Consider the following 12,143-nt stretch of genomic DNA (forward strand, 5'->3'; position numbering starts at 1 on the left):
CATGTGGCTGAGCATCATTGTAGAGAAAAATATTCTAGGGCCATCTTCAAAGGAAAAGTGGCTTGTTTTGCATTAAAGATGTTTACATTTCACATCACTTCTTTCACACCATTATTTCTTTACCATTATTGTCTTTCACTGTGATTGCAGAAAATATAGGGTTGTCGGAAAAGTCATGATGCATTTTTGCAACGAAAAACATAGAAAAAATACGTCATGCCTTTTTCGACAATCCAATATTTGTGTTGCATAAGCTTTTCTCTTGCCTCCCGCCTGTTTTCCTCAGCCAGATTTGCCTGTACACCTTCATGCTCCAGGTCTGATTCCCCAGGGACTTGGGGTGTTGGGGGCTGGGCATTATGAACCCTGGTGGGATGAAGCAGGAAGGGTGATAGATAAGCTGCTAGGAATGTGTTTTTACAACTCAAAGGAGTATTTCTGGATTGGATCTTGGACCTGGAAAAAAAAACTTGCTGTGAAGGTCATCCTTGGGCTAATTAGTAAAATTTGAAAAAGTTCTGTAGAGAGGAAAATAGTATTCTATTCGTTTTAAATGTCCTGATTTTGAGAATGGTACTGTGATTATATAATTGCATGTCTTCATTCTTAGGCAATACATGCTGAACTATTTTGCGGTAAAGGGGCATGAGTCTCAAGTAGTTCAGAAAAATGCATACATCATACATAAATACACACAGATAGAGGGGGATAAAGTAAACTCAGCAAATGTTAACAGTTGGGGAATGTGGGTGAAGAGTCTACAGGACTGTTTTGTCTCATGTTTGCAACTTTTCTGGAAGTTTGAAAAACTTCAGAATTGGAAAAAAAAAAGTCACGTCTGCTTTCTTTTTGTTTGCCTCATCAGTCAAACTGGAACAGTGTCCAGGCACCAGAACCAGAACACCATCCAGGAGCTTCTGCAGAACTGCTCTGATTGTTTGATGCGCGCAGAGCTGATTGTGCAGCCGGTAAGCCCTCTTGTTCTCAGGCATCAGCCACACTGATTTGTTCCGGGTTAGCTTAGACTCATCGCCCTCGCCTGTGCGTCCTTATTCATTGCCTTCCTTCACTGCCCTCCTAGTGTTTGGAGAGTATCTTTTTCAAAACAGACTAGAGAGGAATGTACATCTCCTTAACCTACTTGCAATGTTGGTTTAACAATGGGAACCAGTTTTCACACAGCGTTTTTTTCAACAAATGTTTATGCTGTAGATTGCCACCCTTTTGGAATTGCAACAACCTGTTGTCATTAATTTTGTAATACTTTCTCTTCCTAGAAATATTACCTGACATGTTTATGTCACTGGATTGTGATGTACACCACTCATTCAATAAGTTTTTTCTCAGGAAAAAAATACCATATTGGGAGAACAATTCTATTTGAGGAACAGAAGATACAGAAAAATAAGCAGTTGAAAGATGAGGAAAATTTCTTGATATTAATGAGATAGCTTAGGATCTCATTGAAACCGGTTTAGAAATCATCAGTTCCATGATATTTTTGGTGGAAGGTTTTTATTTTAAAACACTGTGGCATGCTCACATTTGCTCTGAGTTTGCTAAAAGTAGACCAGAGAATGGTGGGGCCATGGCCACTTTTCTATCCCTTCGCGGATTGTATCTCTTCACCAAAGGACTTGAGTGCCACTGTCATCAATGCTGACTTAATACACGGGTTAAATCTGGAATCTGGCTCCTCACAAAGTACCCCCATTAAATAGAAAGAGGAATTTTAATCAAGAGAATTTATGTGTTCTGTTTGGAGACTATGTTACTATTCCAATTTCTTAATTTTAGATGTTGTGTGGGTTCTAGTTCTGGTTTATTTCATCTAGTTTAAAAAATAACTTCACTCTAATCCATGTAAAAAGATATATGGGGGCTCCGCAAACTATCTTCGTTCTAGTTCTGGTTGTTTCAAGTCTGATTTGAAATACCCTCCTCTAAGTGTTCCTCACCGTACTGTGATTTCTTTACATGAAGCAGAACAGGAGGCACCAGTGACCTCATACTGAACACGTGCACACCCAGTCCTGGACAGTGTGCAGTGGCTGTGTATCTGTTCTACATGTAGTTCCACAAATTTACACAGCATCATGTTCTCTGTTTATTTTTACTTACATTCATTGCGGTGCAATGATGTCAGGCTCACTTGGCCCAAGCCAAATGAAAACAATTATAAAATTCTAGAGAAAGCTCATATATGGCACTGAAGCAGCAGCCTTTTGTATGTGAACAGAGAAAGCTTTTTTTAAAAAACAAAACCGACTTTATTTTGAAATAATTGTAGACTCTCAAGCAGTTGTAAAAATAATACAGAGCAGCCTTGCATACTGATGACCCAGCTTACCCCAAAAGTGACAGCTCACATAACTGTAGTGTATCATCAAAAACAGGAAGTCAGTTGGTCTAATACAATGAATTAGAATTAGACAGCTTTCTTTTGAAGAACTGAAAAGTCCTTTTCTCATAAGATGCAGGAAAAGCTCAGTTTGTGTTAAAAGACCTTAACCAGCATAACGGTATAGCGTTCTTACCACAGTGAAATTCCCATTAGATGAGAGTTCTGTGTAAATATGAAAGATAGGCATTTAACACATTAAAGAAAGGGAAAGGTCAGCATTCTGTAAATGTGCTTTTAAAAGCCTGGTGAACATTTAAAATACAGTCCACAAATTTTGGTTCACGAATCACCCTAGTTTTACCCCCTTTATCAAATTAATAAGATACTTTTCAGTTAGAAATTTTTGCAGTTACTTGCAAAATGGAAATACATAATATGTAAGTTTACAGCAGAAGCTTTTGCTTCCACGGACACACATGAAGCCTTTCCCCCCTAGTATTCTGTTTCCTTCATGTGAATTCTTTCTTTTAGGAACTGAAATATGGAGATGGGATACAGCTGTCTCGGAGCAGAGAATTGGATGACTGCTTTGCTCAAGCCAATGACCAGATGGAAATTACTGATAGCTTGATCAGAGAGATGCGACAGATGGGCCAGCCCTGCGATGCTTATCAGAAAAGGTATTGCCCAGGGAGCACGAATGCAGGCAGGCCTCATGAAGAAGAATGTCGTACACTCAGTCCCACGACTCAGGTCTTCCCTGGAGGAAGCAGATATTCCCAAGGAAAGGCTCGCCTACTTGATATTCTGCAGCTTTATGTATCTCTAATACAAACTGACTAAAACCACTACCTTCATCTTTTGTGGAATCACAAAGCTGCCGTAAGAAGAACTGAACAGACTTGCCCAAAAGAGAGTGTGCTTATTTTGAAGAGTTGAGTTTGTTATGAGACGTTAACTGGACCTCCCTTGAGGGGAATAGCAAAGGCCTTTGGCACAGCATTTGACGTTTAAGAGTCTAATATCAAGTCAAGCTCAAGTTTAATGGAAACAGAAATGAGACTTTTAGAATTGAAAATGCCGTTTAAAGCAGAGATGTGTAGTCTGATTTGCTCTCAAAGTACCTGGAATTTTGGTCTCAAAATTCCCAGGGTGAATGAAACTCATGAGAAAGCAAAAGGTGCTACCAGGTTAGGCAAAGCCAATGACACTTTCTAAGATGTTTCAGTCTTTGAGCATGATAATATTTAAGTTTTTGTGTGTGATCGAGATTCAGATCATGTGATAAAGAAAAATATTCTTCAAACAAACATTTGTGACCTCTATACTGACACAAAGGAGGCTCAGAAAAGAGGACATATGCCCAGCACATGTTTTCATAGGCCGTTTTCCTGCCATGGTATAATGGTTTTCCTTCCCTTTCAGATTGCTTCAGCTTCAGGAGCAAATGCGAGCCCTGTATAAAGCCATCAGTGTCCCTCGAGTCCGAAGGGCCAGTTCCAAGGGTGGTGGAGGGTACACCTGTCAGAGTGGCTCTGGCTGGGATGAATTCACCAAGCGCCTCACCAGCGAATGTCTGGGGTGGATGAGGCAGCACAGGGTAAGTAATCAGTTTCCAGAGGGACGACGGCTGGCTCTCAAACCTTCCAAGTCTGTATAGGCCAGGGGTCTGAAAAGGGGCATGGCTGGCCCTAGTGGTCAGGCCACAAAGAGTGTTCTGGACCTCAGCTGGCAGCAAAAACTTGCTGATTTTGGAATTTTCCTCATATATAATTTGAAACTGGGCTTCTATTTTGAAATGAATTGAAACTTGACAGTTTTTCCCCCCATTGTGTAGCTTACAGAATCAGCCTCATTGCTTTGTAGTCATATTTTATTACTCAGGTAATATTTAACAGGTGTAATTTAATTAGATTTTGACTTTTTTAGCTCTTAGTGTGCAAAAATGGAGAATCTGTTGTGGGAGTTTATGTGCTAAAAAACTTTATTGTTGTCCTTGAGTGATAACTGACCTCATCTGTGTTACTAATAGGTACTTAAAAAAAAAAAAAAAAAAGAACGTTGTGGAGGCTCAAAATGTTAACAAATTTGGAGGAGCTAGAAACAGTAAAACTGGATATTCTGGTTTGGGCTCATTGGTTGCTTACCTTATATTTCTGAAGTGTCAGCTGTCTTGTTGTGCAATCATTACGTCACTGGTGTGGGAGTGCAGTTAAGTAATGGCAACGAGAGTATGTGCTGAGCCTTTCCCTAGAACTGGAGTTTCTGCAAAGCATTTTCCAATGCTAATTACTGTTTTGTTGTTTTACGTAGTAATTATGTGCTATAATGAACAGGTGGCAGTGGAAATATGCCATAATCATGGAGATGGGAATTTTATAATGAAAACCTGGTACTAATGAACTATTTTCCTCTTGAGAAGGTGGATATGTTAGCATGATAAGTTGTGGAGAGATCGTTTGTTGTGCCATATGGTTGTGGTTGTAAGAAACACTGGTTTCATTATTACTTGTTCTGGACTAATTTAGGAGTGGTTCTACAATTTCTTGACTACTTAAAAAGTTTTGTATGTCTGCTTTGCCAAGTGGTGAGGCTTATGGAACTAAACATTCATTCCTTCAGTTAACTTTTTAAACCACTTATTATAAGGACTACATAATACTATTATAGAAGTTAGGCTTTATAGAGTATAAATGTAAGTTATAATCCCAGAAACCTAAATACAAAAACTTATTAGCATGTTTTCAAATTCCCTTCTAATCTTTTTTTAAATTGAGGTACAATTGACATATAATATCAGTTTCAGGTGTATAACATAGTGATTTGATATTTGTATACATTGCAAAATTCCCTTCTAATCTCTGAAAACACATTTCTTGAGGATTTTATGTATATTGGTACCATGCCAGAAAAATGAGTGTTCAAAAAATTATGTTCCATGGCCCTGAAAATGAATATTATTGAAGAAAACAAGATACGTACACCCAGATGCCAAATTTCTCTCCAGAGCAGAGTGGGATTAAATGCTGTGTTTGAGCTGTAATAAAATCCTGCTCAGGTAGTAGTTGGGGAGGGGTGGCACCCCAGTTCCTGTGGAATGGAGATGTCAAAGGAAGGCTTGATGGGGCTTGAACTGCATCTTAAAGATCAACGATGTTAGGTGAAACAACCTTTGAACCAAATTATGAAATGTCAAATCCCTAATTTCTTTTTAGCATGACAGTTATGTAAAAGTCAGCTCAGAATTTATCATTTTATGTATTCATGTTGGGTGTAGCTCTGTAAGAATTTCTTTGTAGCAAAGGCTCAACATTTTTAAATTTTGGAAAATGGCATTACCATATGGACTCAGTTTTCCTTTGTTGTGTTGGGAGCATTTTCCAACAGATGCAGTTGATGAGTGATGTTTTTCAATCAGGCATTCCCTGTGGTTTCAAAAGAACTGTGCAGTTTTATCACTTACTGCTGGTTTTCTCTGGGGTTCTCTCAGGCCCCTCTCCTCTTCCCCTTCGTCTCCTAAGCATAGCTTGCATTCTTGCTCTCACTCCCAGGAGACTGAGCTGCAAGGCCCCAGCTGATAAGGGAGCGCTGTCCCTAGCAGTACAATCAGCAGGCAGTCACACATCTCCTATGCCAGGTTTTTGTTTTGTTGTCCTGATTTGTGTTTCTGCTGATGGACCAGTCAGATACTATACGCCTGGCTGGTAATGAGGAGCATGAACCGGAGCCTGGTCATCTCATTAACTTCCCAGTGCACTCACCTGTTTCTGTTAAAGCCAAAATGAGCTGTGGGAGAGAAGGGTCAGAGTCCTGGGTAAATTTCAGCTGTCTGACTCTAAAATGGCTCCCCTTTCTGAAAGCTTGCCAAGTATATTAGAACATGGATGTGGCTTAGAACAATGTGTGTTATGTTCTTGCGGCAATACCAGACTGGAATGTTTAACTTCGACACGTCTAAGAGATGACACAGGTGATTTGGAAATTTACATGAGCTCAGGCAAAAGAAAGAGGAGATAATAGACTTGCCACAGTACAAAATTTGTGGCATAATGTGTTTGATTCTTATTATGTGGCATTCTTAAATTTGAAGTAGTGGAAACTCAAAATAGAAAGTTAGATTTAATTTTTACAAAGCTAATATAAATCCATGATCTTAATTTGTGTTGCCAACATTATTTGAAATTTAGGCATTGCGTATACATAGCAATTTCTCTTTGAAATGAGCCATAGGGAGTTCTGCTTCCTGAAAGGTAATATAGTAAATGCTAACAATTACATTAATTGTTAATTACATCACATTAGTGTAATTGATTACAGTACATTAATCTAAACAAGTTAAAGAAAAACAACGAAAAATACTTTTAGGTTAGCTATTTTAGCTTGGGAAGTAGTACGTGATTGAACTTAATGAACTGTTTTTGATGCACATTTTAAAATGACTGACTATAGAAACATCTATCAGTATTTTATAACATACTCTATGTTAGGTATAGTATATAGGTATGCACACACACTATTCACTCACACACACACACACACACACACACACACACAAATACATGCCACTTGCATGTGTACACGTAGACTTCTTTCTTCAGACGACATGATCTAGGTTTCAAGGATCTCTTTTTTGCATCCTCTCTCCTCAACCCGTCTTGAGCTGGGGTCAAACAAGTTGTTGAGGGCAGTATTTGGCAACCCCCATTAGATATTTGGAAATGACAAATATCCTTTGGTTTCAGTAGTGAGTATTCACATTTTCAGTTTTACCTGAATAGAAGCGGTGTGTGTGCCTTGGCCCTTTGGCTCCTGATGCTGTAGGTGAGGGGAGGTGGGTGCACGGGACTCGGAATGAAGGGCACGTTCTTTCCCTCGGCAGGCGGACATGGACTTGATCTCCTGGGGCGTGGACCTGGCCTCGGTGGAGCAGCACATCGGCACCCACAGGAGCATCCACAATGCCATCGGGGACTATCGCTGGCAGCTGGACAAAATTAAAGCCGACCTGGTACTTTGAAATGTTGCCCTGTAGCATCTTTAAAAAGCATACTGCAGGATTGTGTGTAATTACTTGATCCCAGGCAGTTTTGTCTGAAACATGAGTCTAGCATTTCTTTCCCAACAGACTGGAAATTTTTGAAAACCCCATTTCATAAATGGGGAAGTGGAATCCGATAGATCTACTGGAGATTGTGTTAACACTCGAGGCGGGGACAGTTAAACAAAAGGCTAAGGGCATACAAACACTCATTTGTGTGCAGTTTGTAAATGAGTATTTTTTTGGGGGGTGGTAGTTGTTTTCTGCAGAGAGCAGAGCATCTCTTCAAATAGAGAAAATCTGACAATCATAGTTTTATGTCCTTGGTGAATCCTTTTCTATGTTGTAATTAAAACGCACATATTTCTACTGAGGGAAATTATGTCTCATCCTGGAACCTTCCCTCTGCTGAAAGGACTGCCTTCAAGCTGGGTTGAGAATTACAGCATAAAATATTCATCTGATTTTAGGCACTTGGTTTCCCCCAGATGTCTATACTTTTTTTACTTAGAACAGAGCTCTTATCCTCCCTTCTTCTGGCTTTCTTTTTCACCTTACTTTTTGTCCACCTGAGTATCTGACCAATTTTCTCTTAAGATCTATGGAGTCCTAAATTGTATTTTCAGACTTTTACAATTTTGTAATCAGTTAGTCTTTAAATGACAGTGATCACACACCTTTACTCTGTGAAAATGGCACTGCCAGGCCAGGGAGGGTTTGCCTTCAAACCATCTGGGGGAAACGGCCCTGTAGGTAAAAGATTTCATAGAGCAAATCGTCTTTCTACTGAGGGATGTGAAGTTAGTACCTGACAAAAAGGAGGTTTAGAGGGGCTGCTCTTTCTATACAGACCCACAAGGGAATGAAATCATTACCTGCTGTTTGTCATCTTCTAGCGTGAGAAATCTGCCATCTACCAGTTGGAGGAGGAGTATGAAAACCTGCTGGTAAGCCGACTTATTTCTGAAGTCTCTGTGTTCAATTCAATTCAGTTCCATAAATATGGAGCATAGTCTGGGGGTAAGGACACCTTCTAGGTATTCCAGGTACACTAATGACCCTGGAAGTATACTTAGGGGCTTGTAGATGCTATTTCATTTCTACTGGTGTGTTTCCTTTAGAAGTGAATTTTAAGAGATTTTTTTTTCCCCCCTGAACACAGTACCAAGTACTGTTCTACAATACTTGCAAGTTAATGGTTACATAAATAGCACTTGTTAAATACTTGCAGTTAAAGCAATAAAGCTTTTCCACTTGTGGATTGCAGCCTTTTTTTTATGAGGTATAAGCAAATATAAGGCTTGTTTCCCTTAGACAGAGGTTTACCAGACCATTATCACCATTTTGTGATGGACTCTGAATCAATTACTTGATTCATAAGAAGAGATGTTTCCACCTTCTGCCTATTTGTGCCACACTATCTTCACTTTTCAATATTCCTTTATTGGAAGTGATACTTTTTGAATAACATGGCTAGCAGTGACACAATAATTTTCATATTAGGTCTGGTGTGTGACTGACTGATGGCACCTTGAATTTTTGAGGTGTGAGAGAGGGCAGAAAAAGCTTGATTTATCTTTTTAAAAATCCCATTTTCCCCTTTATAATCTAGAACTAATTATTGAGCCCAAACAAACACCAATATCTGAATCAAGACTCTTCTGGATTAGGCTGTTTCATTGAGTTGAAAATTGCTCCCTTGTTCATCGCAAGTTTGAATGGGTCCTTTTTACATACCAGGTGGTCAGTGAATACAAAAGGTTAACATTTTACCGATTCTTGGGCTCTTTTTGGTGAAAGGGATCATGTGGGTGTATCTGTGAAATCTGCAGAGAATATCATTAATCTGCACATTGTATTCCTAATGCTGCTTCTAAATGTCCTGTGCAGAAAGCGTCTTTTGAGAGAATGGATCACCTGCGACAACTACAGAACATCATCCAGGCCACGTCTCGAGAGATCATGTGGATCAATGACTGCGAGGAGGAGGAGCTGCTCTATGACTGGAGTGACAAGAACACCAACATTGCTCAGAAACAGGAGGCCTTCTCTGTAAGCTTGCCCCCAGTCCCTTGTAGGTGCCTGCCTCGAGGCTGTTGCCTTGGAGGCCGACAAGGTGGGGATGCATTGTGATAATTTCATCAGCCAGTTGTAATTCAGCCTATGTTAAAATGGTCGTGAAAAACCATTTGTAAGCTTTTCAGTGGACTTAAGAGGGGCAATGCGTTGTTTAACATCCCAGAAGACAGTAGCAAGTGTAAGAATTAGTTCACTCAGGTATCCCAGATTGTGTGTAGCACAGTAGTGCATTAAAACTTGGAGTCAGAAAATCTCAGTATCATTTGTGGGTCTGTCACTTTACCTGTGTGAATTTGGACAAGACGTGTCATCATTCTGGCCTTAGCCACACACTGGATGATTTCAAACATCCTTTCCGGTCTTAAACATCCTTTCTAGTATTTAAAATGCTATGATTCTTGAGGAAAACATAACAAGATTCTTTGGCATTGTTTATTTCCAAAATGCAATTTTGTATTCAACTTTCTTTAAATATGGTGGAAGTGATGGAAGACCAGTGGTGACTTGCTCTGAAGGATTTGTTTTTATTTCATTTACAGATACGCATGAGACAACTGGAAGTTAAGGAAAAAGAGCTCAATAAGCTTAAACAAGAAAGTGACCAACTTGTCCTCAGTCAGCACCCAGCTTCAGACAAAATTGAGGTAGGCTCTTTGATTTACATTTTCATTAGGGAAAAACAGGGAGACTTTTCATAAAGTAAGACTATATAAATGAATGATTCTTACCCATCATAAAGCCATGACAAGTTTATTTTTTAATTTTTATTTTTTAAAGATTTTATTGGGGAATTGGGGAAGGGGAACAGCCAAGTTGTTGTCCTTCAATCTTAGTTGTGGAGGGTGCAGCTAGCTCAGCGCCAAGTCCAGTTGTGCCACTCAGCTCAAGGTGCTGTGTTCAGTAAGTCGTGGGTGAGCATAGCCACCATCCCATGCGGAAGTCAAACCAGCAGCCTTGTTGTTAAGAGTGCGCGCTCTATCCACTGAGCCATCTGGGTAGCAGCTCAGCTCAAGGTGCCGAGTTCAGTCTTTAGTTGTGGGCAGGCGTAGCCCACCATCTCAAACAGGCAACCTTGTTAGGAGCATGTGCACTCACCAGCTGAGTCATCCTGCCACCTGTTGGCAGCTCAGCGGCAGCTCAGCTCAGGCGCAGCTTACTGTCCCGTGTGGGAATCGAACCGGCGACCCTGTTGCTCAGAGCTCACGCTCTTAACCAACTGAGCCACTTGGCCAGCCACCAACAAGTTTATTTTATATTTTGGGATCAGTACCCTAGACCACAGGTTGATAATCTTTTTTTCTGGAAAGGACCGAATAATAAGTATTTTAGGCTTGCAGGCCATTTGGTCTCTGTTGAAATTACTTAACTCTGCCACTGTAGTTTGAAAGCAACCATAGCTATATGTAAATGAATGAATGAGACTGTGTTCCAATAAAACTTTATTTATAAATGCAGGCAGTGGGCTGCATGTGTCCTTTGGGCTGTAGTTTGCTGACCTTTGCCCTAGACGGCCATCTGGGGGCTGCTCTCAAGGCTGAGGTTAGCTGGTAGCACTGGTATGGTCATATTGGTTGTTAAAATATCGAAATAGCTCTATATCATTTGGTAAGAATCATTGCCTTAAGCCTCTTAGGCCCTCCTCATGGGTGCCTTGGACCTCCCATCTAGCAGCTGTACAGGAACAGGGTTTGGTGTAGTGGAGGAAGGAACCCTGCTCCAGGGCTCTCTCTAGTGTCTGTTCTGATTGGTCAGTAGTTATGCCATTTGGGTGAATACTTTGACTAATATTCTTATGGTATTTATTTGTTAAAACTGGTATTAAGCTTGAATTTCTACCGTACCAGGAGTTCCCTGTTGGGAAGTTCTGTTTTTAACTTTTGGGGAAAAGTTTGCTTGATTTGGAATTTGATAAAAAATATTTCATAGCTTTCACTCAGGCTCACATATCTACCCAAGAACGGATGCCTCTATAGGCCTGAGTGGTGGTGAGACAGCTGATGTTTTCTCGTTTCAGGCATATATGGATACTCTTCAGACACAGTGGAGCTGGATTCTTCAGATCACCAAATGCATCGATGTTCATCTCAAAGAAAATGCCGCCTACTTTCAGGTATTATACTTAGTGATGATTTAATTGTCCTCTAGGTCTTAATACCTTATCTTTTGAATGTGTTTTAAAAAGCACTGAAAACAATGTGTAAAAATTGCATAAATACTCTATATTGGTTTTTATTTTAGAGGAGCATAGATTGGTATCCTGGTCGTTAATCACTCAGTCTCTTGTCACATCAGTTAATATACTTTCTTCTGTAATGTTTTCTTTAGCTACTTATCAAATAGACTCTTAGGGAAGATAGTCTTTGAAATAAAAATACTGGATGATATTGCTCATTGAGTTGCTTTTCACGGACCTGGGATCACTCTCATCCTTAATAGTTTTTTGAAGAGGCCCAGTCAACTGAAGCCTACCTGAAAGGCCTTCAAGACTCCATCAGGAAGAAGTACTCCTGTGACAAGAACATGCCTCTGCAGCGCCTGCTGGAACAGATCAAGGAGCTGGAGGTATCATTTCAGACCCAGGCCCTTGGCAGCCTTACACAGGAGAGATAAAATGCCCCCACCGACGCAATTCAGGCTGCAGATTTTCATTATTGTACAGAACAGCATATGCCCAGCTCAAGC

General features: G+C 40.1%; 1 protein-coding gene across 2 annotated transcripts in view; it reads left to right on the forward strand.

Moving 5' to 3' along the window:
• Nucleotides 1-12,143, forward strand: part of DSP (desmoplakin) — a 42,189-nt gene that overhangs the window by 12,288 nt on the left and 17,758 nt on the right. For both annotated transcript variants that reach the window (XM_019666555.1, XM_019666556.1), the window contains exons 2-10: nucleotides 866-968; nucleotides 2,876-3,024; nucleotides 3,770-3,944; nucleotides 7,224-7,352; nucleotides 8,279-8,329; nucleotides 9,273-9,434; nucleotides 10,001-10,105; nucleotides 11,476-11,571; nucleotides 11,898-12,023. In XM_019666555.1, the coding sequence (XP_019522100.1) occupies nucleotides 866-968; nucleotides 2,876-3,024; nucleotides 3,770-3,944; nucleotides 7,224-7,352; nucleotides 8,279-8,329; nucleotides 9,273-9,434; nucleotides 10,001-10,105; nucleotides 11,476-11,571; nucleotides 11,898-12,023 (1,096 nt within the window). The remainder of the gene's footprint in view (nucleotides 1-865; nucleotides 969-2,875; nucleotides 3,025-3,769; nucleotides 3,945-7,223; nucleotides 7,353-8,278; nucleotides 8,330-9,272; nucleotides 9,435-10,000; nucleotides 10,106-11,475; nucleotides 11,572-11,897; nucleotides 12,024-12,143) is intronic.

This window comes from Hipposideros armiger, unplaced genomic scaffold (genome assembly GCF_001890085.2).
Source record: "Hipposideros armiger isolate ML-2016 unplaced genomic scaffold, ASM189008v1 scaffold_474, whole genome shotgun sequence".
Classification (NCBI taxonomy): Eukaryota; Metazoa; Chordata; class Mammalia; order Chiroptera; family Hipposideridae; genus Hipposideros; species Hipposideros armiger.